Source organism: Podarcis pityusensis (genome assembly GCF_964106645.2).
Source record: "Podarcis pityusensis genome assembly, chromosome: 3".
Taxonomy (NCBI): domain Eukaryota; kingdom Metazoa; phylum Chordata; class Lepidosauria; order Squamata; family Lacertidae; genus Podarcis; species Podarcis pityusensis.
In genome coordinates this window covers 47346226-47373376 of record NC_138026.1, presented here as the reverse complement: position 1 = coordinate 47373376, position 27151 = coordinate 47346226, and the positions used below count along the sequence as shown (strand labels likewise).

General features: G+C 41.2%; 1 protein-coding gene across 3 annotated transcripts in view; it reads left to right on the top strand.

Moving 5' to 3' along the window:
- Positions 1-27151, top strand: part of ASCC3 (activating signal cointegrator 1 complex subunit 3) — a 217012-nt gene that overhangs the window by 50722 nt on the left and 139139 nt on the right. For all 3 annotated transcript variants that reach the window (XM_080999928.1, XM_080999929.1, XM_080999930.1), the window contains exon 11: positions 16834-16998. In XM_080999928.1, coding sequence (XP_080856054.1) covers positions 16834-16998 — 165 coding nt within the window. The remainder of the gene's footprint in view (positions 1-16833; positions 16999-27151) is intronic.

The window sequence follows — 27151 nt, the reverse complement described above, 5'->3', positions numbered from 1 at the left end:
CAAAAGGTGACTCTTGATTTTACCTGATTTTTGACGTGATTGGTTCAAACTCACAAACTGCACTACCCACTTAAAAATCACATTTTTTTCTGTTTTTAAGGATACTATGCAGGGCTGGGCACTCCCTGCTAGTATATAATGTAACACTAAGAGTATTTTTGTGGCACTTTAAAGTCTAACAAATGTATTATAACTTAAACTGAAACAGACAAACATGGCTTCACTTCTGGAAATACAATAATTGTGATTATAATAATTTTATTATTTATTTTAATTTTAGTTATTAAGCATGACAAAATCTCTGTATTTTCAGTCAGTATAGTCTCCATTTGGAATTGCTAATTACTCAGGTTGTTGGTTGCCCAGCTGCTGTTCTGCTCACTCTGACATTCCTTCTCCTGATGACTGCTGCTTCACTTGCAATTTTTAAAGGGCCATTGGTTCCTAAATGCTACACGAGATGGAGCCAGATATGTGTATCCTCCCATGGCTCACCTCTTCTTTAATTCATACTCTGTGATTCCTCACCCCTTTTCTACCTACCACCTGGCAGTAAAAAACACACACACACAAAAACCTACTTTTTTTTTAATGGCGGAATGAAAGAGAGAAGCCCAGTACCACTGATTTGCAGCCTTCATAGCTGGGTGATACGCCGAACAGACACTTTGTGGAGTCTGTGGGTATCCTTTTCTAGTATTAAAGGTCTGTTTTAATTAAAATACTATAGACATATACCACACATATTCATTCTCTCTCTCTCTCTCTCTCTCTCACACACACACACACACACACACACGCACACCAAAAAGCCATTCCGCACATCAGCATCACAACTCTGCACTGTCATAAGTGAGGACAGTACAACTGGGGTAGCCTGGTTTCTTATTGTTTGCTGTTTTTAGGACCAGCTTTTTTTTTTTTTACAAATGAGACCTTTTGGAATAATGGCTTTTGAACACAAATAGGAGCAGCTGGAATCACAGAAGGTCCTCTGAAGACCCCGACATTACCAAGAAAAGTTCCCCATTAAAAATGTTACACCCGAAAAGAAAAAGCAGTTGTTATAATACTTGTATTTTCTTCCATCATAACTAGGTGGAGAAAAAAAACTAATGCTGAGCGTTTTGCCCACCCACAGAGCTTCGGGATCAGAATATTTGCCTTTGATCGACATTTGGGCAGGGACCTGTAGCAATACCAGAATACATCAAGAAGCTATTGCTAATAAAGAGGAAGCCTTGTTCCTTTGCTGATAAATCTCTTGCAGCATTTCTCAGTGGCACAGCTATGCTGAAAGTAATTTCTTTTATTCACAAGGTAGAAAGGCATGCCCTATTTAAAATTAGATTCTTGTCCCCCCTTAAACGAACTACAAATGGAAATATAAAAATGTCTGTGTCTTTTTTCAAATGTAGCACAATGTACCCAAAGGTTGGTAGTGGTGTTCGAGGCTGAAGATACTTAGGAAAAACGTCTAGCTCTCCATAGGGAGCTGAACATCCTTTTCATATGCAATCATTTTTATAATCTGAAGTCTTCCTTATTTCACACTGTGTTCTCCCTTTATGGATTCATCTTTATAGTAGAGTGGTTTATGTGCCCCAGAATAAAGTGTTACATCCCACTTGATTGTATATTTTGGGAGGAATTCAGCAGTGCTCTTATGAACCTTCCATCTGTCCAAGCATTGCAGCTTGCCAGATAGAATGATCCCCTCTCTCCTCCCCCTGCATGCTGTTCTGGAGGTTCTTCCGGGCCCCCTATTGGCTATTTCAGGGGGTGCGGGAGAGGACGGCATGAAAGTCCCGTTGTGCAAGCAGACCCAGCATGCCTCATGCTCATGGAACACATATGGGGAATCCTGCCCCCAGTCTTTAGGGCAGAACTCCAACACTATCTACTCCCTTGCCTATCCCATCTTCTCACAAAGAAGATGTCAGATGTCATTCAGATGCCAGATGTCATTCAGACCACAACATCTAAACATTTTTATGCTTGATTCATTGCACAAAGAGCTCGAGGCAGGATTCAACTAGTTGTTCCATGCACAAAATGAGGTCTGCTTGCACAACCTAACTTTCTCCCTCTCTCTTCCCACCCGTCCTCCCCCCCCCCAAAAAAAAAATGTTCTGGGGGTTTGAGGGGAAACCCAGAACAGTTTTAGGTGGTGTGAGGGGCAAGAGAAGGAAGAAGTCTTATTGTGTGATGACCTCATTCCCCACACTCATGCCCCACTTAGCAGTGTGCTGAGTTCTACTCTCTGCATGCACCCTTTGTGGGTTTTCTGTATCACTTTGTCATATGGAATACCGTTATACCTGGGCAGCTAAGTGGTAGAGCTCATGCGTTCCGTTGCAGCCAGTCCCAGGTACAGTCCATGGTTTCTCAAGGCAAAAGGATTGACTAGAACTTGGAGAACCACTGACAGTCCTAACAGGTAGTACAGTGGTACCTCAGGTTACAGGCGCTTCGGGTTACAGACTCCACTAACCCAGAAATAGTACTTCGGGTTAAGAACTTTGCTTCAGGGTGAGAACAGAAATTGCGCGGCAGCAGGAGGCCCCATTAGCTAAAGTGGTACCTCAGGTTAAAAATGGTTTCAGGTTAAGAACAGACCTCCAGAACGAATTAAGTTCTCAACCTGAGGTACCACTGTACTGGTTTCGATGGACAGGTAGACAGGCCTAATATAAGGCAGCTTTCAAGGTTCCTGCTTGTGACACACTAACAGGTGATGATGGCAGATTACTAGTTACCAACGTATTCAAGTAAGCACTTCGCAAAACAGTCATCTGTACCATTCTGCAAGCATGCTCGTTCTCCTGATTAGCCCTTTATAACATGCAACTACTTTCTAATGCTGCTCAAACCCCAGCTAGACGGTGTGTTAGATTTGTGGCCACAACTGCATTCCTCCTCCTTTTAAATGGCAGCCAAGGGGTCCTAATTTCGGCTGGGACAATAGAGGGGAGGGAGGTGATTTGTACAAAGAAATGTGAACGTTCAGTAAGTGCTAAATAAGAGCAGAGTATGGCGCCTTGAATTTTGGGAAAGGTAGTACAGTATTTTTTGCTCTATAAGACTCACTCTTTTCCTCCTAAAAAGTAAGGGGAAATGTGTATGCGTCTTATGGAGCGAATGCAGGCTGTGCAGCTATCCCAGAAGCCAGAACAGCGAAAGGGATCGCTGCCTTTGCTGCACAGCGATTCCTCTTGCTGTTCTGGCTTCTGGGATTCAGAATATTTTTTTTCTTGTTTTCCTTCTTCAAAAACTAGGTGCGTTTTATGGTCTGGTGTGTCTTATAGAGCGAAAAATACGGTATATATTTTATTATTTTTAAATTACTAATGGTAATTTAAATCTAATATTGCCAAAAATGACTTTCCTTTTTTAAAGTATGTTGATTTCATTCTGCCTCCTTTCCTTGTGAACCCTCTCCTATTTTTTAAATGACAAAATTGTTTAATCCCCTTTTAGAATAAAGGCTTTTTTATTTCAAAACTATATATGTTCTTGTTCATTGAAGCAGGCTTTTTGCTTAGAAGATTTAGTTTCAAGTATGCACACTCTTCCATTTATTTTATTCACTGTTTGAAAAAAAATCAGTGTTAGTAGGCCTAAAAATGAAATAGTTAAATTAATAGCTATGCTGAGGTTTATTGTTGTACAACTTTAAAGGGCTAACATAAAAAGAAGAAATAATGTTTTTCTTTGGATCCCTCATCAATCCAAAACAGTTGAGCACGCTGAAAAGGAATATTTACTGCTTGTTGCTTATGTGTTTTCATGGACTGGTCCAACAGTGTCACCTGCAGGTGAACAAAATGTGTTTCTTAATTCTTGTAGTTGTTAATCCAATATATGATGCTGTAGAAGAGCTAGTGTTTTTAAAAATAAAAAATAAAGTTGAATGCTTTACTTTTCAATTCAATATAGCCCAAGCTAGCAATGCTTTTGCCTACAAACCTTTCATCTACCTTTTCTTCATCTCCACGTTGGTTTGAAAGAATGTTTATAGTGAATTCAGGGTGAATTTCAAATAAAGCGCACAGTACATTAGATTAAATTAGTGACACTTCCCCTAAATCAGGAATGAGGAATGTGTGGTCTTCTGAATATTTCTGAACTACATCTGTCACCCTCAGTACTGGCCATGCTGACTGCGGCTGATGATTGCTGGAAGTCCAACATCATCTAAATAGCTCCCCATCCCTGCTCTGAAAGTTTACCTAGTCAGCTTTAGATCTGATTTAATATTTGTAAAACGTGATGATAACACACTAATAGTCTTGTATTAATTCATGCAGGCAAACATTTTGTAGTGACATTTCATCATCCGATAAGTATTTTTTATTTTTAAAATCTTATTAAATGTTTATATTAATGCAAGATCAAAATCTGTTAAGGTTATTTTTTTCAGAGTCAGGCTTCATAAATGGAAAGAGAACCTTTAGGAAGATGCTGGAAAAACTTTTTGCAAAAAAAACTTTTCAAAATTCACAATTCTCTTATCTTTGGCTTACAAATGGTCCTTGTCATGCTTTTTGCATGGTGCTGCTGTAGGATTGCTGCAGGATTTGGGAAATCAGAGCGGTGATTTCCTATTGCCCTCCACAACACAGCATTGAGACTGCAGATGTCAACCACTGGCAGTGCTTTGAATAAGCTATTTAGCAAGTGCACCTGCCTCACAAAGTTTTAAAATGTTTTTCACTCATTTGAAGCCTTTTCTCTTGGAACTGCTTACTAGGACAGTTAGTATCTCAAACTTCAATTTGAATGTCTAAAACCTGTTCTGCTTTCCACATAAGAGAGAGACCTTGCCCCAAGAGGGCTCGTCATCTGGTGGGAAATGAAGCCGAAGAGCAAGATGAGAAGAGGAATAGCACATCACCTGTCCTGTGGACCAAAAGATACTCATTCTGGTGATCATTTGCAGAGTCGCACAAAGCGGCTTGCAGTTCAGTGCTCTGGCTGCTAGTGGAAAGCATTTAAAGGCAGAATTCCTTTTTCCTCCTTGAAAAGTAGTAACAACAATAATAACTAGCTGCCCTCCTTGCAATGTTTTGCCAGATATGATTGCAATTAGTGCTTGTTTAATAAATGGCCAACTTGTTACTACTAGACTTATTAATAATATTTTTACAGAGACAGATGTGGAATACCTAACAGTACAGCTGCAGGGCTTTCTATGCTCATGTGTTAACTGCTTAGGATATGGTATACTGACTGCTGTGGCAAAGTGGTGATATTGTATGCAACTTCATGCCAGAATTACAACATTACATTATTTGTTTTTTCAGGCAAACACTGGGTATAATGATCTGTATCATTTTAAACTGCTATAACAATAAAGCTTTACTAATTTCCCTTTATATAATTGCTTTGTGAATCTGTTAATGCTTGATTGCATTAGGGTTTTTTAAAAATCTCACCAAATGATGACCCTTTTTACTGTGCGTTGAGTGCAAATATGATTTTTACAACATACTGTTCGTAAAACAAATAGGACCCACTTATGAGAAATATTTCATTACTTGTATTAATAACTTTAAACATTGTAGAATTCCCAGAGTTGGTTATTGATTTTTCTTACTTTTGCAAGATTTAATAGCTTCTCATAAAGCCCTTTTGTGCAAAGAAATCCACATATCTGTAAAACTACTGTATAACTCTTTTGTGCTCCCCCCATACAAAAAGCACTATAAATTTAAAAGGATAGAAAAGCAGTCTTTATAGGTAATGCAAATGATGCATTAAGCTAGATTCTTTTTCTAGGCTACAATTTAAAAGTACTCTGAAGTCCAATTATCTTTGATTTAGCTGTAAAGATTTCAGAATAACAGCTGTGCTTGTTGAGTGAATATTCTTAAGCAGAGAAATGGATTTGAATGGTGAGAAATGTGGAAAGTAGGGGAGGGATGACAAAATGGAAGTGGAAGAACACAGTAATGCTTGCTTTCTTTTTGTTCTTTTTCTAAAAAACAAAAACATTCTGTCTTTTAGTGTGATGATTATATAGAATAAGAAACAACACCGAGGAATCCAATAGTACTTAACATTTAATCTAAAAGCAGAAATGAAGAACAAATTGGGTATTATATATATAACCATAGTATCAGTGCATGCAAAATGACTTTATAACAGTTTAGTGTACTGGGCTTTCTTTTGAAATTCATGCAGAATAATTTTGTTTGCCAATTCAGTAGCCATCAGATTGAATTTAATTCAGCTGCTTAATTGAAAGGCACAAATTAATCTTTACCTCTCAGATGCTAAAAGCCTTAAAAGTAAAACGCTGTTGTTCCCAGTGTGATTTTAGTCCCTGTTTGACCAACTTGCAGTTAGGGAAATCAGCAATCTTTTAATTTTGATTTCTGCTTTTAAATTAGAAATGTGTGCAATCTTTATATGATGGAAGTTTAAATGGGAAACTAAAGCCTCTATAAAGCTAAGTAGTCTAAACACTGTTTCTGCAGATTGCATCGTCCCGCCATTTCTTTGCTTTCAGAAGGTCTTGATGGAAGACTCTGCTGAATCAAAAGCAACAGCAGCAAGGATGGTGATCTTCTGCATCATCTCCCTGCTGTTCTGAAGTGTCCCCAAGCTATTGAGAGCAGAGGTTTTTTGTGGGGAAGCACCAATGATCACCTTGATCCCTGTTGTTTTGACCCAAGCCTGAATCAAATATGCTGAATCAAATAACATTCTGTCAACTAACCGATACCAACTGAAAATAACCCTGAGGCACTTGTTTTGCTTGCACAATTTTTTCCTTTGTTTAGGTATTTTGATTGTGTTTTGAGTGTATCTGCTGAATTGTTGTTGGTTTTTTAAAAACAATAACAACAACAGCAGCAGCAGCAGTTTGATTTTCCAAGGCTTTGAGGTCTTAGTGTTTTGGGAATGATGTAATGTTGCAGGAATGAATCCCCTTCACTGATTTGTCTCTAATGAAGAATGAGTAGGTCATATTTGAGAATGAAAGAACCATAGAGCTAATTCATATGTTACATTGTGGAGAAGATGGGGAAAGAAGAGGGACTATTTTCCCTGCATATGTTGCAGCATGCAAAGGAAGAGACCCTTAGTTCACATTTGCTGAAGTAATAAAATTCACAGGCAGGATGGAGGCAGGGTTTTTAGGGGCAGATCAGGAAAAGGTAGTGCTTAATCCCTCCTACACTTGCCAAGTCTCCTCTGAAATTAGCTCTCAGAGGCTCATCCTCCAGCTGGGCTTAATTTGCATTTCTGAACTCAGTTGGCACAAACAAACAAAACTGACTAAAAACAGTTAAGCATTTTACATATCTGCCAATCCTTTATTGCAGATATCTCCCCATCCCCAACACACTCCCATCCCATTACAAACAGGGGGGTTGGATCGCTATGATTGTCTTGCAACATGTAGTTTGACTCTGTGTACTAGAACTTAGGTCTGAAATAAAGCAGTGGGTCGGGACTGCAACTTAGTAGCAGAGCATGTGCTGTTGATGCAGAATATTTTTAAGTTCAACCCTGTTATCCTGGTTGAAAGAGTAAGTTAGCAGGCGATGGAGAAGCACTCTGCCTGAGCGAGACAAATAGTCTAACATGGTCATAGAACAAACATTCTCTTCCTCCCTAGAGAATGAAGGAAGAGTATGTGATGGAGACTTAATTGCACTATGTGGCCGCCAATAAGCTACCATGCTGGAAAGCCAGAATGCATTTCCTAGATGTAAGGAATCCCCTCTGTGAAGGCAGGATAATAGGATGGTAGGATTTCTTAGCTGTGCGTGTGTTCCATCACAATCAGTCAGGTCCCTGTGATGTACAGGAAAAGGAAAACACTTGGTTTTTGTTTCATTTCGCTTTATATCACAATTTTTTCATACTTCAGAATTGAATATTTTCTTAACAAATTGTCAATCAGCTTTCACTACACAGGGGTAGGGAATCTGATCTAGCCAGAGGGACAGATACTCACCTCCCCTAACTCCCATGGGCCATTTCAGTAGGTGAACATTGTCACATGGTTTGAAATAAAGTTGTGCAGGCAAAGGCACAAGGGTTTTGTAATAATTTTATAATTTAGCTATTATTGGGGAAATATTGGAAAACTAATAAAAATTATTCCTGCCCCCCCAAAGGCACAAGGGTTTTGAAGATGCTATTGATTGGTGGTACATGCACACCTCACTTTCAGCAGGGGGTCATGCCTGTGCCATACCTGAAACTCTGTATGACATCAGGTGTGTGTGGCTTATGGCCCTAATCTGGCCTGTAGCCTGGATGTTCCCCATGCCTGATTTATACCTCACACTTTGACAGAATCTCCTGTTAAAATGGGCAATGAAATGTGGGGGGAAAGAGAAAATTATGAACAGGATTGCTGTGTGCTAATGAGGCACGCTAGCTGAAAGTTGTCATACCTGATTAGAGAGCTTATTGGCATCAGTCAAAGCTGACACTGGAGTATTGGAGTTGATATAACCATGATTAGTGAAATGAATTAGAGCAAAGAAAGCAGGATAATAATATGGAATTTCTCTCCTGTTTAAAACATTTAAATCATTATTTAAACTTGCAGACTGAGAAGCTAATTATGTATTTTACAATACAAGTGTTGGATTTCACAAAGCACACAAGCTGTTCCTCCTCTTTTGTTCTGGAGGCTAAAAATGTGCTTTGTGTAGACAGACTTACCCTAGAAAAATGTGCTGGAATACTGTTTTGATGCTGCTTTTTATCAGTATACCATAATATGCTTTATTCTGATGACTTTCCCCCATCTTATCCTTCCTTCTTTGCACTTTCTCCTCTCTGCTCCCTTATGTCCTTTTATCTTTGGATATGTTCGCTGATTATTATACAAATATAGATGCAAGCCTTAATCAGTTTAATTGGTTGGTAAACTATTAAAGCTTATACCCAGTTAAACAACTATGCATCTTCAGCAGAGTCACATTTTGTTACCATCTTTATTATTCTAGTTCTACATCCACCACAGTTTCTGGTCTCACCCACTTCTGGCATGCAATAGTTGAGATGTCACAAGAAAACTCTGCTATCCTCCGTTATCTTGACATGGTTTTTTCTGTACTGATGGGTTTAAATTGAGGGTGAGCATCTTCCCTGACTTCTGGTTTTATGTGGATATCTGGATGAAGAGAGCTTCAACATCTTTTTTGTTTTTGTTTTAAAAAATATTTCTGTCGTAATGTTACTGTGAGCATGTTACATGTTCAGTGGCATGGAACAACTTTTTCCAGCTCGAACAGAGATAGCTGGTCTCAGTGAGCCATTCAGAATACAGCTGTTAGATTAACCGGGAGAGAGCCATTATGAGCACATTGTACTTCACAAGGTATTCTTTTGTGGGCTCCCCCTCTATCTGAAATGTGGCAGGTGGCTACCTGGGAGAAGGCCTTTTCTGTGCTGATGCCCAGCTCTAAAATTTCTCTCCCCAGAGAATGCTAGCCTGGCAATCTGGTGCCTTTCTACCATGAGGTGAATGCATTTTTTATTTCACTGGGGTTTTAACTTTTTAACTCCAGTTGATCTGTATGTGGATGCTGCTTTTATAAGGGTGCTGTTTTTCACTTAATTTAATGCATTAGTAACTTTATCATGATTTTAACACTTTATTGTAAGTTGTCCAGGTAGTGTATTTCAAAGATGGGATATAGGAATTTTGTAGTTACTAAGTGAAATTTTAGGACTCCTGCAAAGACAGCTTCAGTGTGCTATCAGGCTTATTTTTGCTCTTGAATATACTGGGATGGTCATGTGCACTCCTGCAGTCCAGTTGATTTGCACCCTCAGACTGTCTAGATGGTCATGTAGAATCTGTAGCAATGATCCATAGCTTTTTACAGAAAGACTGTCACTTTTCATGCCAAAAAAAGTTCCCATTTTGGGGAATGGGTATTGGTCATTCTTCTGTTGCACTATAGCACTAGGTTGTCCTGGCAGTGTGCCAAATTAGGTTTGCTTTTTTGTGAAATGCTTCCCGTTAATGCATTCTTGGGGGCAGGGGAGCGGGTAGAAATGGGCAAAGGTTTAGCATAGCAATAGCAGCCTTTACAATACTTTTTTCTTGCATTGCAATCCAGGGTATACTGAGAAGTAAGTCCCACCTCATTCAATGGGACTCAGTCCCAGGTAACACGACATAGGATTGGAACCTAAATATCTGTATCCAAAGTCTTAAATGTTGCACTTTTATTAGCTGATATTAATTTTTTAATTGACCAGCGGTTTTGGACTTCTGCACGCATTTATTCTGTGCTTACCCAGTGATGGAACTAGTTCTGGAGTAGTTCCTAATACTAATCTGGGCACCACTGAAGAGGGTGTGGGAAGAAATTACATGGACAGAGAGAAATGTAAGTTGACAGTCAAAATATTGACAGTTAGCCCATTTCTATTTGGCCATGCCCTAATACGAAAACCAGATTGAAATGTCTTGCATGAGTTTCAATTCATTAACCAAATGTGACACTTTATTTCCTGGCTGTTTCTGTGCTGAGAGAACTGAAGTGGTATAATAGTGATATAAATGAAAACTCTTTGCAGTGCTGCTCATTGAGAATAGAAACCATGACTGTAGAAAGGTATTCTAAAACTCCTTTAAAAATGAAATGGTTTTCCAGTGTCACGAAATGAATATGCTATGACTGTCTGTGAAGCTTGCCATGGTCACTGTAAGAAAGAAGAGATGACAAAAATAATTATGATTATCCCATTCCAGCGTGGGCTAGTGGCATAGAAATGTGCACTTCCCATGGGCAACCTATATACCCAGCTTCACTGTACTGCTCATTTTGCCCCAATTGTATTTACTAGATCAGGGATGTCCAACAGGTTTATCGCGATATACCGGTCAATCGTGGGCTGTCCCTGTTTGATCCCAGTCACATTGGCTCTACCTCCCCCTAAAAAAGCTCATCAACTTTGGCTCATCCTTCCCCCCAAAAAGCTCAACATCTCTGGTCAATCCAATGGGTAGATTACTGCCAGTTTTTTTATAGTGGGAGTAGATCACAGTCTCTTGGGAGTTGGACATGCCTGTCCTAGATGAATGTATTGATGTGAGCAGAGATTTGCATTTCTAGGCAAGCTCCTTGTTGTTATACAGGCAACTGCCTATTGACGTGGGTGGTTACATTCCAAGGCACCGCTCGCGTCAACAGAACGTGTGTAAGCCTGTTGTGCCCCTGCCCCATTCCATCCCTACCCCATTGCGGTGCCAAAAACTGTGTGCTCATCAGCGGTTGTATGCATGCTGGCTGCACAAAAATAGGGAGTTGCTTCCACAGTGGTACCTCATGTTACGCACCGTCCCCCATACGAATGCTGTGGGTTACGAGCTCTACTAACCCAGAAGTAGATGCCCCTTGTTGCGACTTTTGCCCCAGGATGCGAGTGGAAGTTGTGCTCCAGCGGTGTGGCAGCATGTTACGAGTGGTTTCCTGTTACAAATGGAGCTCCGGAACGGATTAAGTACGTAACACAAGGTGCCACTGTACTTGAATATTTTCTTGCAAACACAGTTGGATTGGGGTTGTTGATTCCCCTCACCACATGTAAATATTTTTAAAAACCCTTTATTCCAGTAGCTAATTTTATTAGTGGTCTTGTGCCTACCAGAAAGACAGTTGAATTGGAAAGAGAATGTAGAGATTTCCGAATATTTTGAGGACTTGCCCAAGTACGTAGAAACGTATTTACTCAGTCAAGAACTGAGCATTTATCTAGGTGCCATGTTGAATATGTCAAAAGGAAATAATAAACTGGAGTAGGGTGGTAGACATGGGTGTGCTTAAGACCTAACAGTTTGTCACAGGGATGGGAAACATGTGGCCCTCCAGATGTTGGAGTCACAGCTCCCATTATCTCTAGGCAGCATTTCCAGAGCTTAGGAATGGTGCAAGTTGTAGTCTAACAACTGGAGGGCCATAAATTCCCTATCCCTGGTTTACCATATCCTGAGGGTGGGTTGGGGAAGGTAACCTGAAAAGTGTATCTTACAACCATAATCAATATCCCACTTTTGGAAGCTCAACGTTTTAAATCTAATTCTAAACTGTTTGAAGCTTAAAAGGCCCTTCTTCAGACTTTTTCCTTCTCCTCGGCACGCCTCCCATTATCCCTGACTATTGGCCATACTTGCTGGGACTGATAGGCATTGGATTCAAACAGCATCTGGATGGCTGCATGTTAGCCACACCTGCTCTTGCCCAAATCTCCTTTCCAACTATCCTATGCAGCAAATGGAGGGGAGGAACAAACAGCCCCTCATTCATCCACCCCATGCCTTGGCACTTAGTGCTACAAGGCAATTGGGTTACAGTGTTAGAATTCTAGGCAAGATGAGCAGTAAACTACTCATCTTGCCTCAGAGATGAAACAACTCACACAACTGCACTTAGAGGGGGAAATCTTTGGACTGTTTGTTCTCCTTTCCTCACAGGAGCCTAAATTCTTAGTCATAAATCTGAAAACGAACAGCATTGTCTAGCAAGACATGCACTGTTCTTCTAACTTTGGGTCCAGTCCATCAGACACTGGCACTGTTTTTCTCCCTCAGTTTGTTTAAATGGTGTTTGTGTCAGAGTCCTATTGAAATTCAATGCTGGAGACTGCTCAGCAGCTGTGCTCAATGTGTTCGCACTGTCTTCAGAATAACAATATACAGAACTCCGCATTTAATTCACGTCGTTATTTAGAGTGCCATCAGCAACTTTTAATTACAACATGCAGCCGTAAAAGAGCTTTATGCTTAGCGCCGAATGTGTATAAATACTTTAAAACTGAAGAAGAAGAAAATATGCATCTGTTTTATTTTAAATTGTGACAGCAGGGCTGTGGTACAAGAAAGTGTGTGATCGCAGCAGTACCAGTTTAGCTTTGGCAAATTAGCTAAGTAGCTTGCGTTTGTAGCATTTCACACCTTTAAATTCTTAATATGCCTTGCTAAATATATTTCATCACAGTTTGCTAATTAATGTTCTATGAAAATTACAGCTGCTAATTTTCGTGGTTGACATGGCTCATTTCAAAGTGGTAATAAGTTACATCTGTAGTGGTATGATGGCATTTTATAAATGCTGGTTGTACACTCACTATTTGGAGTTAGAGTGGGTTCATTAAAGGCCGCCATCATTACATACAAAGACTTAGAAGCCAGTATCTTCCCTGTACACAGTGTATTGTTGCGATTCTCTGAGTCTAATGTGACTAACATGTCCATCTTTTTCCACATCAGGCAACCAGATGCTGGTGACGGGGGATGATTCCCTTTCCCTTGCTTGTGAGAGATGCAGGGACAATTGACTAGCTATGACTGCTGGCCTGTAGCTTTCGGCTTTTGATTTGTTCTTTTGTCACTAGCTATTCTCATTTTCTCAGGCGAGTCACTCTAAAAGTTAACATAATTGGAAACCACATTTTCTACTGCATTAAACTTCCGCATTTAATAGGGAAGGGTCAAAGTTCGGTGATGGAGCACATGCTCCCCGTTCCAATCTCTGCAGGTAGGACTAGGAAAAGTGCTTTGAAATCTGGATGAGCTGCTGCTAATCAGTTAAACAAAACTCAGTTAAATTGACCGGTGGTCTGACTCTGACTTTGAAGTCCCTTCAAACCATCCCTGGAATCCAACCATAGCCAAAGCGCCAGTGCAGAATAGCTCTAAGAATCTTATGCCTCTTGGAAGTTGTTAGCTATCTTAGCAAGATTGTTAGCTATTGTTAGGGTAGATTGTTAGCTGGCATGGCTATAAGGGCAGTGACAGTACTTTCAGTAAGGTTCGTTTGGATAAAGAGGGATTTGCCTGACAAGTGGACAAAAACAGAAGATTTCTGCCTCTATTTCCACATATAGAGTGTTGCAGCATCTATAAATGTTTTATTAGGTTACATAGCATAGGCATAGAGATTTATTAGCTGTCTTCTATTTTTGAAACACACACACACACACACACACACACTGGTTCTGTTTTGTATAGATTCATTTAGATCAGCCTACACATTTAAAAGAGAACGTAGGGCAACTCCAACTGGTTTCCTTAGATTTATTTGTTTCCTAATTTAAATTTATTTTTTTTCATTAAATGTCTATACCACCCTTTTATCCAAGTATCACAAGGCAGGTTGCAATATAAAAACAAAAAAATACATAACACGGTAACAAACAAAACAATAACCACTACCACCTTTAGCAGTATAAAGTAAAAGTAGTATAGGTATAGTATAGCATTTAGTAGTATAGGTGACTGTGCACTTGCGTATGCTTGTGTGTGGACAAAGATACACATCACATTTTACAGGATCCTGGATGAAAAATTAACACACGTTACACCTTTCAAACAACATTTAGACTTAGCTGATTGTACTAAAGCTTGTTTTAAAATTTGACCATGTTTAAATAACCCCCCAGTTGTATCAGTAAATACATTAGATGCTTAGGTTTCAGTAGAGTGATAATGTGAAAGATTTGTATAATTGTGTGTGTGCCTGTGTGCAAGCATACACACACCAACTTCATTAGAAGTTGAACTTTCAGGACATCCATTCACATTGGTTGGCAGAAGGCAACAACAGAAACAAAAAAGTAGTACCAACTTACATAGTCTTCTACCACAAAATATGTGATGGAAAAATTTTCTTTAAAAGTTAGCCAGTTACATAAGGGAAGCTATCAATGACTATTAACAATAGGTAGTGAATAATAGAGTGTCCATGTTCCGTTTCAGTATGCTGACTAGCAAAACAGTTATATCAGGCCCTTCCTCCCAAAGGAGCCCAGGGCAGCAAACAACAAGTAATAAAACAATAAAAACATCTCACCATTGGCAACTCTGGAAGTTGTACTCCAAAGCATGTGGAGAGCACCAGGTTGGGGAAGGTATTGCTATTATAAAGGCCACATTGAATAAATTATTTAACCAGTAGGCACCATTTTCAAGTGTAGCAAGAAAAATTCAGTCCTAAATTAGCTAATAAACAAAAGCTCATTATATTTTTTCCCCTTTAAGTTACATGAGAATTTGCCTCCTTTTTTTAACATCTAAAGCTGTACCTTCTGTATAGTAGCTGAAGCCTGATTAGAATTGTTCCCATTTATAAGGTAGTTCTTGAATTTGAAGTTATATAGGAAGTCCTGCTTTAATGGGTATCAGTTGGCTTTTCTAGTTACAGAACGAGGAAGGTAATGTTTTTTGCATGTCCTTGAAACCTCAGATTTATTATTTCCAGTCTGGTGATTTATCACTTCTACTACAGGGATGCAAATATACAACAGATAACTTCTCTCAAATCTCAGCAATAAGTGCCAGGCAGTGAACATCTAGGAAGTTACTCTGAATTTCTGGTGGACATGATTAATCCTGCAGTGTTAATGCAAGAAATGGTGGCATATTTAAAGAAGTTTATGGATACAATCATCCTTTTAACTACACACACTGCCCAGTAAGCGTTATTCAGATGTAGTCCTTGCAGGGCAAAATATATCGGATGGTAGGAGGAAATTTCCTGATTAAGTGATGAAGTTTTGTTGGCCTTAATGTCCTCTGGGGACTTGCCAGTCTACCAGCCACAGCCTTGACTGCTAGATTCCCTACCGAAAGGTACAGAGGGATTTCCAGTGCTATGCTAATGCCAGCTGAGCAGGTCAGTGCATGATGCGTCAGTGAGAGAAGTTCCAGGTGCACAGCTTTCTCAGGGATTAGTGCTGCTGTTCTTTTTAGATAAGAAATAAGACTGAGAGATCTCTGCTGTTTTAAAGTTAGTTGGGGCTGTGGTCTTTTAGATCTGCATTGTTTGAGAGGGGATGTTTAATCAGATTAAAATCTACTTCCCTTCCAAACCTACCAAGAAGCTGGCCTCAGAATGATAGTGTTGCCACACTTTGCTTTGGATGTCTGCCTCTTACACATCTGCAAAGTTCTTCTTATTTGTGAAGGAAGCTCTTTTGAACAGTGTTCGAAACTCCCGTTGTTCTAGGTGCATTTTGTGGCAGTGACTTTCATTAGGACAAGCAGTTTCTAAGCTGTGGATGCAGTACTGCGCCTAAGATTTCACATTAAAACTGCAAAATGGAAGGAAAGGAGGACCTTTTTCTGCCTCCCTACTTCCAGCTACTTTCTGAAGACTGGAGAAGAGACCCTCTTAAGAATATTAGGGGGGGTGAGCAGGGTTAGGACTAGACCATGTGAAAAATTAACAGATATTTTAGATGCAGTTCATTTATTTTCATTTTATAAAAAAGTGCGCCTAGACATTCCGTTGTTGCCCCCATAACCTAGATTTAAGGTGCCATTTAGCTCCTAGCCTTCATATCTCAGTTTCTAACACTGCTTTTGAATAACTCAGAAGTTTTAGCTGAAATGTTTTGCTAAGGCAACGTGGGAAACGTAAAGTGTGGAGACTGAATTCTGCCCTCTAGGCCTCTCCCTAGGCCATACCTCTTACTGACCCTGCTCCACGCCCTCCTTGAATTCTTTTTCCTGGCTAGAATGTGTCCTTGGATTGTGTTGATACTTATTATGTGCTTGAATGGAGGCAGGTAGGGTGTATTGTATGCATGGCCTGAATATAGCCTACTGTAGAAAGGTAAGGGCCACATTGGATAGCTCAGAATGAGATCAGAGGAAAGTGTTTTGAGTCCAGGGTGCTTTGTAACACAAAATGGCAGTGGAATTCTGCGCTGGCAAGAATAAGCTTGTCTTCATTGGTTTACAAACTTGTTATTAGCCATTTCTTTTTGTTTTTTCCATTTTGTGTTTTTTAAAAAAAACCAGTAAAAAATAAATAAAAATGTGTCTGCTCCTTTTGTCTTTGTCAGATGCTTGTGACCACTCCAGAGAAATGGGATGTTGTGACAAGGAAGAGTGTTGGAGATGTAGCCCTCTCCCAACTTGTGAAGCTCCTTATTCTTGATGAAGTGCACCTTCTACATGAAGATAGAGGACCTGTGCTGGAAAGTTTAGTGGCACGCACCTTACGTCAGGTATGTGCAAAACCCTTTTTGGAGCTGCCAGATTAAACATTAGAATGCACATGGAGAAGTCAAATAATTCTAGATGGTTCCTTTATTGTGCCTAAGCTGCCTCCAGATCATGTAGCTGTCAATTAAGGCTGCTGCGAAAGACAACAGAGAGAGGAAGGATGAAAATGTGTAAATCTGGAAACTTTCTGTTTTGGTAACATGAATAAAATAAGGAATAATTCAAAATCTATCACATAATTCCTAAAATAAGACACTCATAAGTATTTTTTTATTGAATTGTTATACAAATACAAATGAAACAAAGTATAAAAACATTTCAATTAAATACAAAAAAGAAGAGTAAAGAAAGGGGGCAAGACAAAAAGAAACAGAAGAAAAAGAAAACAGCAAAGCAGAGAAAATGCAAAAAGTAAGAACATAAGTATACATCAGGGTAACTAGAATAGACAGCCCAGAATGTCATTTCTCTACCGAGATGCTGACCCTTCTGGAGTGGATCTCTTTTGATTATACTTTTGGTTTTTGACTTCCGTCGACCTCACGGTGGTTCATTTCTTATAACTAAAGCAATTTCTCTGTATTTCAGTATATTCCTCATCTTGGTATAAGGAGACATTTTCCTACTTACGGGTTTATTCTAAACACAACCAAATCTTGGTTGTTGAACCTTGACTCGATAGGTAGATATTTAGGTATTCCCATTCCTTCTGGACTATTTTATTTGACTTATTCCTTAAGGCTTCAGTCAACTTAGCGAGTTCCAAGTACTCGCTCAGCTTCTGTAGCCATTCTTCTCTAGGTGGTATATGGTCACCCTTCCAGTACTTGGCTATTAGTACCCTAGCCGCCATCACTACATAGAAAAAATAGTTTTAATCTTTCTTTTGGGGTATCGTCAGTTAGAATCCCAAGAAGGAATGATTCCATTTTTTTGTGAAATGCGATTTTTAGTAAATTTTTCATTTCTTCGTAGATCGTAAATCCCAGAATTTTTTTTATTTCTGGGCACGACCACTACATATGAAAGAAGGTTCCCACTTGTAGTTTACATTTCCAACATTTGTTATTATGGTTTTTGTTGATTTTGGCCAATTTTGCAGGAGTTAGGTACCCTAAGTATTTTTTAACAAAAAACTATATGCCTCTTGCTAGGCTATCTGAAGCAGACAATTTATTCCTATCTTGGAGTTATAGGACCTTATTTAAAATTAAAAGGGTGATTCCTGCAGTCTAGTACAGAGGGCAGTATCCAGTTAATTTGTTCCATCAGTGCAATGATTTATGCTTGTGCAATCCAACTTTCCCCGTCTTTTTACCCCCCCCCCCTTTTTTCCCAATAATCTGTTCTGGGGTTAAGCACTCCTCTCTGTTGGTGGAGTTCCATTGGGCAACGGTAAATCCTTGCGCTGACAGAACAAGGTACTTAGTGCTGCTTTGGGTACAACCCAGGATACAACTCACAGTGGTGTGTACACCATCATGGCATATAGACTTATCACATAACTTCAAAAATAAAATTTTAAACATAGTTAACGGTGCTAAAAATAGTTGGTTTTAATATTCTAATAACAAACATTGGGAGTTCAAGACAATATAATTCTTAGCAGAAGTTACTCTGTCTAGATTATACCTTACATCAGACAACAGGGAACTTGTTGGCAATGAAATATAGTTGGACTGCTAATGCCATTGCTCTTGGCCACATGTCTAAGGTCCAAGGGCGATGGGAATTGTAGTTGAATATCTGGAAGTATTAATACTGTGGTTGAAATTCAGTGTTACACTGTTACAAATGTTCCATAGCAGCTTGTCAGCTGGATCCATTCCCTTACCCTGTGTACTATTCTGGGGTTTTCCTGATCCCTCTTACAAATTGGGGAGGGGGCGTTGGGGTGCTCAGGAGAAGAAGAGAGGGGATCAAGCCCCATTGTGTAGGGCTTCCACAGAATCCTGTCTGTAGTTTCAGTTCTTGACACATGGAACCCTCAGAAAGTGTTGAGTCCTCTTACAATATTTAAACATTGCTTAAGAAACATTAATGTCATTATACACTGAATATAGCACAGGTGTGAAAATGAAATCCTCTGGTCGAAGATGTTAGCTAAAGTGGTGCTTAAAATTTTCAGCAATTCTTTGTTCAAATATTGGAAGAGTGGCAATACTCAAGGGTTTGGGGTTTTTTTGCATTCTACTGTGAATTAGAGCAGTATATGAGATGATTGTTGGGGGTTGGAGGATAGCTGTCTTTTTGATGTGCTTTGCTGAGCTCAGATTTTGGTCCCTTCAACTCAGGGGTCAAGTTACATATCTCGCAGGGTAAAAGCTGATGTGACCTTAGCTAAAAGGGTATAAAACATGAATGCACATTATGCACTTTGTGAATTCTAAAGGTTCCTTTTACAAGATATTTAAATTGAATTGACAAAACTTTTTTTAGTGGAAAAAGGCTTTGAGCTTTGCTCATATGCTGTGGATACAACATCAAAAGACTCTTCTGAAACTAATTGTAGCTTTGATGTTTAAAATTGTGCATTCCTGAAAATAACAGGGATGTAAGATGAAAATGCTTAAATGTTTAAAATAGAAAAAAAGTTAAATAAAAAACCATGCAGTTCAGTAATATCTACTTAGCAAATTAGTGCACTTTAAATTTCTAAGTTTCTGGTCATCATTTGGCTGGTGCATTGATGACTACCTTTTCTGACTTAGACATTTTGTCTAAATTAGTGATGGTAAAAGTCTCCCACCACCCACTCCCCCCCCCTCTTAGTTTGAAATTGGCTTCTTTTTCCTAAACTCTATTGCAGTAGTCTGGGAGAAAAACTCAGCATTTTTTGTGAGCTCTGTCCAGGTTTGCAATAAGAACAAAGGAGTTCCACATCAGCCCCCTGTACCCCACACCAATTCCCAAATCTTACCCTTGAGAAAGGGGGAGGATTTGTGGTGGTAGGGGGTTAAGCAGCAATGGTGGAAACAGAAGCCTTCCTCTTTCAGATATTTATCTCTTCCCTTCCATTGCTTCGATTTTGTTAAGGCAGCGAACGCTTCTGATTATAGAATCATAGAATTTACATCTACCTTGAAGCCCCGTAGATTCACTTTTTTGGTAGGGTTTTCTATTCTCTAAATAGGCACCTGCACCATTGTCCCTTTATTACGCTGCCTCTCTTTTTGACTTCTCCTGCGTTCTCCCTCATTAGTGGTGTGTTGCTGCTGTTCATTGCATTACTCATTCAGCGATCAATTTGTCAAAGCTAGCAGGTGTCTCTGGACGTTGACCCCATAAGAAACCCAGAAGCAGTGGTGTGCTCATTGAAATAGGACATTCAATTTGTATTAATTTCAGTGCAAATGCTGCAAACCCTTGGTGTGGAATCCTATGTAGCACTATGGCAATCATTCCATCAGTGCAAGGATTTCTGCGTCAGCAATGGAATGTTTTTACCTTCTTGTCCCCCAACCCCACCCTAAGTCTTTTCTAGGTGTTCCCTGAACTCTCTGGGGCAGGTTTGGGGAGGGCATGGGGGGGGGGAGTCCTACTGAACACATGGAAATCCTTGTGCTGATGGGACATAATAGTAGAATATTTCCCATGCTCTCTATACATATTCTAACCCTTCCTCTGTCTATCATCCTTGGCCTTTTACTTAAACAATCTATGACCTTTTAAACTGGGGGGGGGGGTATTGTTTTTGTTGTTATGGGTATGTATGTTTGTGTTTTTCTATTGTAAACTGCCCTGTGTTCTTTGGGTGAAGGGCAATATAGAAATTTATTTCATTAAAATAAATTAATTAATTAATTTTAAATTGCTCTATAATAAAAATGCAGAACTTTTGCTTGGTCGAATGTGTGTTGGGATTCTCTTGCATTCTATCTGGCATTTACAGGAACCTCTGTTATGGTACGCTCACACCACGTACAAAAGAAATTTGATTGTCCTTTTTTAACTATCAGGTGTGAAAGCTTCATAAAATAGGTATGGATGTTTATCCATCACAGAATACTGCAGAGTTACAAAGCTTTGAGTGTTGTCTTCACTTAGTGGGTTTTCCCTCTATTGTTTGATTTAAGACTACTATTAATAGAGGCTCAGGAGGCCAGAGTACTTTAAACACCAGAATTCATTTGTTAGAATTAACCCATATATAGCATTACTCAGTTAGGTAGTTGCCTAGTAACAAATGCATTTTTGTTCTGAATAGTGAAGGCACATATGCTTTCCAGTTGGTTTTTGTGCATAACTTCTATGCTAATCATTATTGCAGTTTTGTGTCTTTACATTGTTGCAGTTAAGGATGGATAAATAATTAAACCCTGAATATTTAGTCATAATTGTAGAAATGCCTGCTTGTATAGGCCCATAACAGTTTGTGATATGGAATTTGGTGCTCAGCTATGACCTCCTGACTCCCACTGTTGTTGTTTGTCTTGAATAAAAGTATTTAGCATGGTGTTTCCTGATAGAGGCTTAATGGTAACAAATAGTTCTGTTGTAGGACTTGAATCTCTATGTCTTCCAAAATTACAGTCCTCCATCCTATCTGTCAGTCTCCATTAACTTACAGGTGTGTGGGTGTGGGTGTGTGGGTGTGTGTGTGTGAGAGAGAGAGAGAGAGAGAGAGTTCTCATGTGTTCTTTCAATGTCAGGAAAGCAACATTTTTTTTGGAAGATTGGTTGAGGGGTAAGCAGTGGGATGGAGGACTGTAGGGGGTAAGTGGCAGATAGGAAATGGGCTAAGCACCGCCTCTTTCTTGCAAATTGCTCTTCCCACTGCTGCGATGCAAGGGAGAAACAGGATGGGGATTTTGGAAATGTGACTTGACCATGTAACATGGATTTCAGGCCAATGTGTGTAGCCAGAGACTGGATCAGGCTGCCCGCCAAGCAGTCCCCCCCCCCCCAATTTTGCTGAATGCTGCAAAAAGAAAAAGTAGACATGGTGCTGAGGTAGTTCAGCTCTCTGAGAGGAGTGCTAATTGACTCCTCGCCGTTCATCAGATTGATCATTTGATGAGTGGAAAGAGGGCATGATTGGAAAGTGGGGAGCTCTTTGTCCTGTGTATATGTGTGCCCAAGAGTGTTGAGTTCAAGTGTGTTGGGCTTTCTCCCACCACTGGCAAATAGGATTTGCTGTACTCACAAAATCCAAAGTAAAGATTTGCAGGCAGAAAACATTACCATGCAGACTTTTAATATATTTTAATTAAAAATAAGCTTTCATGGCAATGCTAAAAGCATTACCTGGTGGTGTTAATCGTCAATTTGTTAATTTGTCATTCATTGAGAGCCAGTGTGGTGTAGTGGTTAAGAGCGGTAGATTTGTAATCTGGGGAACCGGGTTCACGTCCCCGCTCCTCCACATGCAGCTGCTGGGTGACCTTGGGCTAGCCACACTTCTCTGAAGTCTCTCAGCCCCACTCACCTCACAGAGGGTTTGTTGTGGGGGAGGAAGGGAAAAGGAGATTGTTAGCCGCTTTGAGACTTCTTAAAGGGTAGTGAAAGGCAGGATATCAAGTCCAAACTCTTCTTCTTCTTCTAATACATAATTAAAAGTTCAATTTTCAGTGAGTTTTGTTGTCTGTCTCCGTATACTCTTAACAAAACTTGGGTCATAAAAGCTGTTGACCATATCTTCTGGAACCATTCTGTTGGGGCAGTGCATTCTCTCACCTGCCACTACCCCCCTTTTTTCAGCTTTACAAATCTTTGCTGCAATTAGCTAAATACTAATTCCCTTAAAATAACTCAATGGTAGTATATTTGCATCATGAGGGATTAAAGTATTCAGCCGTGTCTCCAATTAACCTCATAATCTCTCTTCAGAATTCTTCCACTCCCAGTCATAGTAAATTCAGTATCAACAGCATGGTATTGCAGCTATAATCACATGTTAAATTTTTAGTACATTTCAATCTATGTGGCATCTAAAGCTGCTGGAGATGAACCTTAAAAGTGTTGTTTAATATTTGAACTTACTATCTTTATCAAAAATATATTTCTGGTTTTTCAAATGTCACATTCAGTGCCATGATGCCATTTTAAGACATGCAGAGAGCTACTTTGAACAGTTCATAATACTGTATAGTACTGATCTCCCCCTCAAACTACTTGCAGTAAGATTAGGTGTCACTGAAAAACATTTTGGAAAGAACCATAAAAACTGCCTACACCCTTCTTTTCTTTTTCATGCACTAGTTTCAGTAATTGCAAAAATTATACGCTTCCCATATTTCCTCACACTGTTACAGTTACCTGTCAATTAGATACACCTATAAATCATGACAGGATTGCTCTTTGACTCAAATCCGTTTCGGTGTTACCATCATAATGTGGAACAGCGTTGCTTTCAGACTACTTGGTGTACAAATTAAATTGCTTTTTTAAAAAAATCAAAAACAAGTCCTTGTTGGTTCTTTGCCTCTCTTTGTTTATCTATCTGTCTACTTCTGTAGTCCTTTTGCAGCTGTTCAAAGTGGCTTGCATGAGATTTAAAAACAAAACAGTAAGCACAAGAACAGCACACCTATACAGATTTGAAACAGACACAAAAAAGTTTCTCCTTTGAAAGAAATACGTAAGTTAGGTCCTGTGATGGGATGATGAGCTGCTTGTGCGTAAAATCGTATCCCCTCAGAGTTTGTTCAAGTCCACAAACCTCTGTCTGTGACGGAGCCCCTCAGACATGGCTCCTCTAGTCACTAGCAGATTCCGACAGTGGTTGCTTTCGGAATCGCTTCCAACATAAAAGCTCCTTAACGGAAACACGTCTTCTGGACTCTCTGCGTGACAGTTTCCGGCGAGGAGTGGGTGTCCCTACAGGAGGTCCTGAAACCTCCCCACTGTTTTCGCTGGAAGTGTCTCTGAGCCATCCCTCCAGCTCACTTTCCCTCAGCTCAGCTCCTCTCCCCCTACTGGTTCCCTCTTCAGCTGCTGAGTCTCTCCCAACCTGTGTGAGCCCTTTCACCTCCCTTCCTTCCGATGGCAGTTCCCTGACATCCACCTCCCCTCCAGGGCCCCCTTCATCCCCTCTCGCCCCCTCCTCTACGGGCGGTGAGGAGGCAAAACCCCGGAATGAACTTCCTTCATCTTCCGATGTCTCGAACACTTCTCTCCACCTGTTGCGGTTCCTGGTCTCGAAGTACTCCTCCTCCTCAGAGTCCATCTCCCCTTCCCCTTCCGAGTCCGGGAATCCTTCCAACTCCTCCTCCTCATCGGTGGTCCCAAAGTATTCCCTCCGGAACCTCTCCACAGGCTGAGGTTTCCTTGGGAACCTTTGATGGAACGTTTCTATCAATACCTCGTCATTGATATCTTCTGCCATTACCCAAGTGTTTTCTGACTCCGGTTCTCCTTCCCACGCTACCAAATACTCCACCTGATCCCCCTTCCACCTGGCGTCGAGGATTTCTGCCACATGGCTGCTGCATTCCCTTTCTTCTATGACCGGTCCCCGAGTGGCCATCCCTTCTCGTCCCCCCTCATACGGTGACAGTAACGACCTGTGAAATACTGGGTGCAGTTTCATGTGGTTGGGTAACCGGAGCCTGAAAGCCACTGGGTTGACCTGTTGAATGACCTCAAAGGGACCCAATCTCCTGGGTCTTAATTTCTTACAACCTCCTTTGAACGGCAACCCTTGGGTTGACAGCCACACCCTATCTCCCACCCTTATGGTTTCACCTTCCCTTCGGTTCTTGTCTGCCTGCCTCTTGTATTCTTCCTTCGCCCTTTCTAAGTTGAGTTGGAGCTGACGATGGATTGCTTCCATTTCTTCTACAAAATGCTCGGCTGCCGGGACGCTCCATCTCTCCCCTTCTCCCCCTGGGAAAGCCCTGGGATGACACCCATAATTAGCCAAGAAGGGGCTCATCCCTGTGGACACATTCTCGGCATTGTTGTAGGCAAATTCCGCCAGCGCCAACTTTTCTACCCAGTCATTCTCTCTGTCATTGACATAACACCTCAGGTATTGCTGGAGGACACCGTTTGCTCTTTCCGCCTGCCCGTTGGTTTCAGGGTGCCGGGCAGTCGAAAAGTTGACCTCCACCTGCAGTAAGCTCATGAGCTTCCTCCAGAACCTGGAAGTGAATTGTTTTCCTCGGTCTGAGACCACCCTCAATGGCACTCCGTGCAACCTAAAAATGTGTTCTACAAATAACTTCGCTGTCTCTTCCGCCGTGACTGCATGCGAGCAGGCTACAAAGTGGCACATCTTTGTTAGTAGGTCTACCACCACCATGATGGCTGTTTTCCCCTTGGACTTCGGCAGATCAGTCATAAAATCTATCGACACTGCCTCCCAAGGTCGTTCTGGGGTTGGTAAGGGTTCTAATAGCCCCGCCGGTGCCCGCCTCTCCCCTTTGGCTCGCTGGCATTGCTCACACCCTCTCACATACTCCCGTACATCTTCCCTCACCTTAGGCCACCAAAATTCCCTGGTGACCAACCACATGGTTTTGTGTTGTCCAAAATGCCCCGCCGTGGGGCTGTCGTGCAACTGCTTGAGTACCCTCCCCCTTAAGTCTCCTTCAGGGATATACAGTGCCCCTTTGTAATACAAAGCTCCATTTCTTTCCTCGAAACCCCCTGGTTCCTCTCCCTCACCCCTAAGACCTCTGAGCTTATTCTGGGCGTATTCATCATTCTCTGTTTCCTCTACCAGTTCTCTTTGTCCCACCAATGCCGCCCCACACACCCAGCGGTCCTCTGGAATGACATGTCTCTCTTCGGGTGCTCCCTCCCCCTCCAAATATTCAGGTTTGCGTGAGAGAGCGTCCGCCCTAATGTTCTCTGGGCCTGGCACGTAACAAATCTCAAAGTTAAATTTGGAGAACTCCTGGGCCCATCTCACTTGCCGTTGGTTGAGCACTCGTGCCGTCCTCCAATACTCTAGGTTCTTGTGGTCAGTGCACACTTGCACCTTATGTTGTGCGCCAATTAGCAGGTGCCTCCATCTCCGGAACGCCTCATGAATGGCTAGTAGTTCTCGGTCATACACCGTGTAGTTCCTCTCGGATTTGTTCAGCTTTCGCGAAAAAAAGGCACACGGTCTCCACTCTGACTCCTCCTTCCCTGGCTGCAGAAGCACCGCCCCATCGCTCTGTCTGATGCGTCAGTTTCCACTCTCATCGGTTTTTGTAAATCCACATGCAGGAGTTGTTGTTCCGAGGCGAAGGCCCTTTTTAGTTCCTCAAATGCTCGCTCCGCCTCCTCAGTCCAAACGAACTTCTTCTTACTGCTGAGACAGTCCGTAATGGGCGCCGTCAGGTGGGCAAAGTTTCGGATGAACTTACGATAGAAGTTCCCAAATCCTAGGAACCTCTGCACATCCTTCCTTGTTTTGGGTGTTTTCCATTCCAGCACCGCCTGGACCTTGCCGGGATCCATGGCCAATCCCTTGTCTGACAGGCGATACCCCAGGAATTCCACCTCCTTGGTATGAAACTGACACTTCTCCAGTTTCACCCACAGCTGGTTGGCTTGCAGCCTGCTCAACACTTCTCTGACGTCTCTCACATGCTGCTCCTCATTCTCAGAATACACCAACACGTCGTCTAAGAAGGCCACACAATTCTTGTAAAGCAAAGGCCCCAGGACGTGGTTCATAAACGATTGAAAGCATGCGGAGCCTGCTTGTAGGCCGAAGGGCATAACTAAATATTCAAATGCCCCCAAAGGGGTGAACATGGTGGTTTTCCATTCATCCCCCTTCCTTATTCGTATCAGGTTGTACGCCCCCCTTAGGTCCAGCTTTGTGAAAATCTTTCCCTTCCGCACCCTTGTCAAAATGTCGTCAATCCTGGGCATAGGGAAAGCCACTGGTTCTGACACTGCATTTAAGGCCCTGAAGTCACACACCAGCCTCGGCTTGTTCGTGTTTTTTTTATCCACAAAAAACACTGGGCTGCCCCCCACCGCCCTGGACTCTCTGATGAACCCTCTCTTCAGGTTCTTGTCAATGAACTCTCTTAGCTCCTGCATCTCTCTGTCTGACATGGCGTACAGCTTGCCTACAGGGAGCTGTGCCCCAGGGAGTAAATTGATTTGACAGTCAAAGGGTCTATGCGGAGGTAGTTGGTCAGCTTCCCTTTCGCTGAAGACGTCGCGGAGATCTGCGTATTGTCGTGGTACCTTCACGTTCTCCGTTAC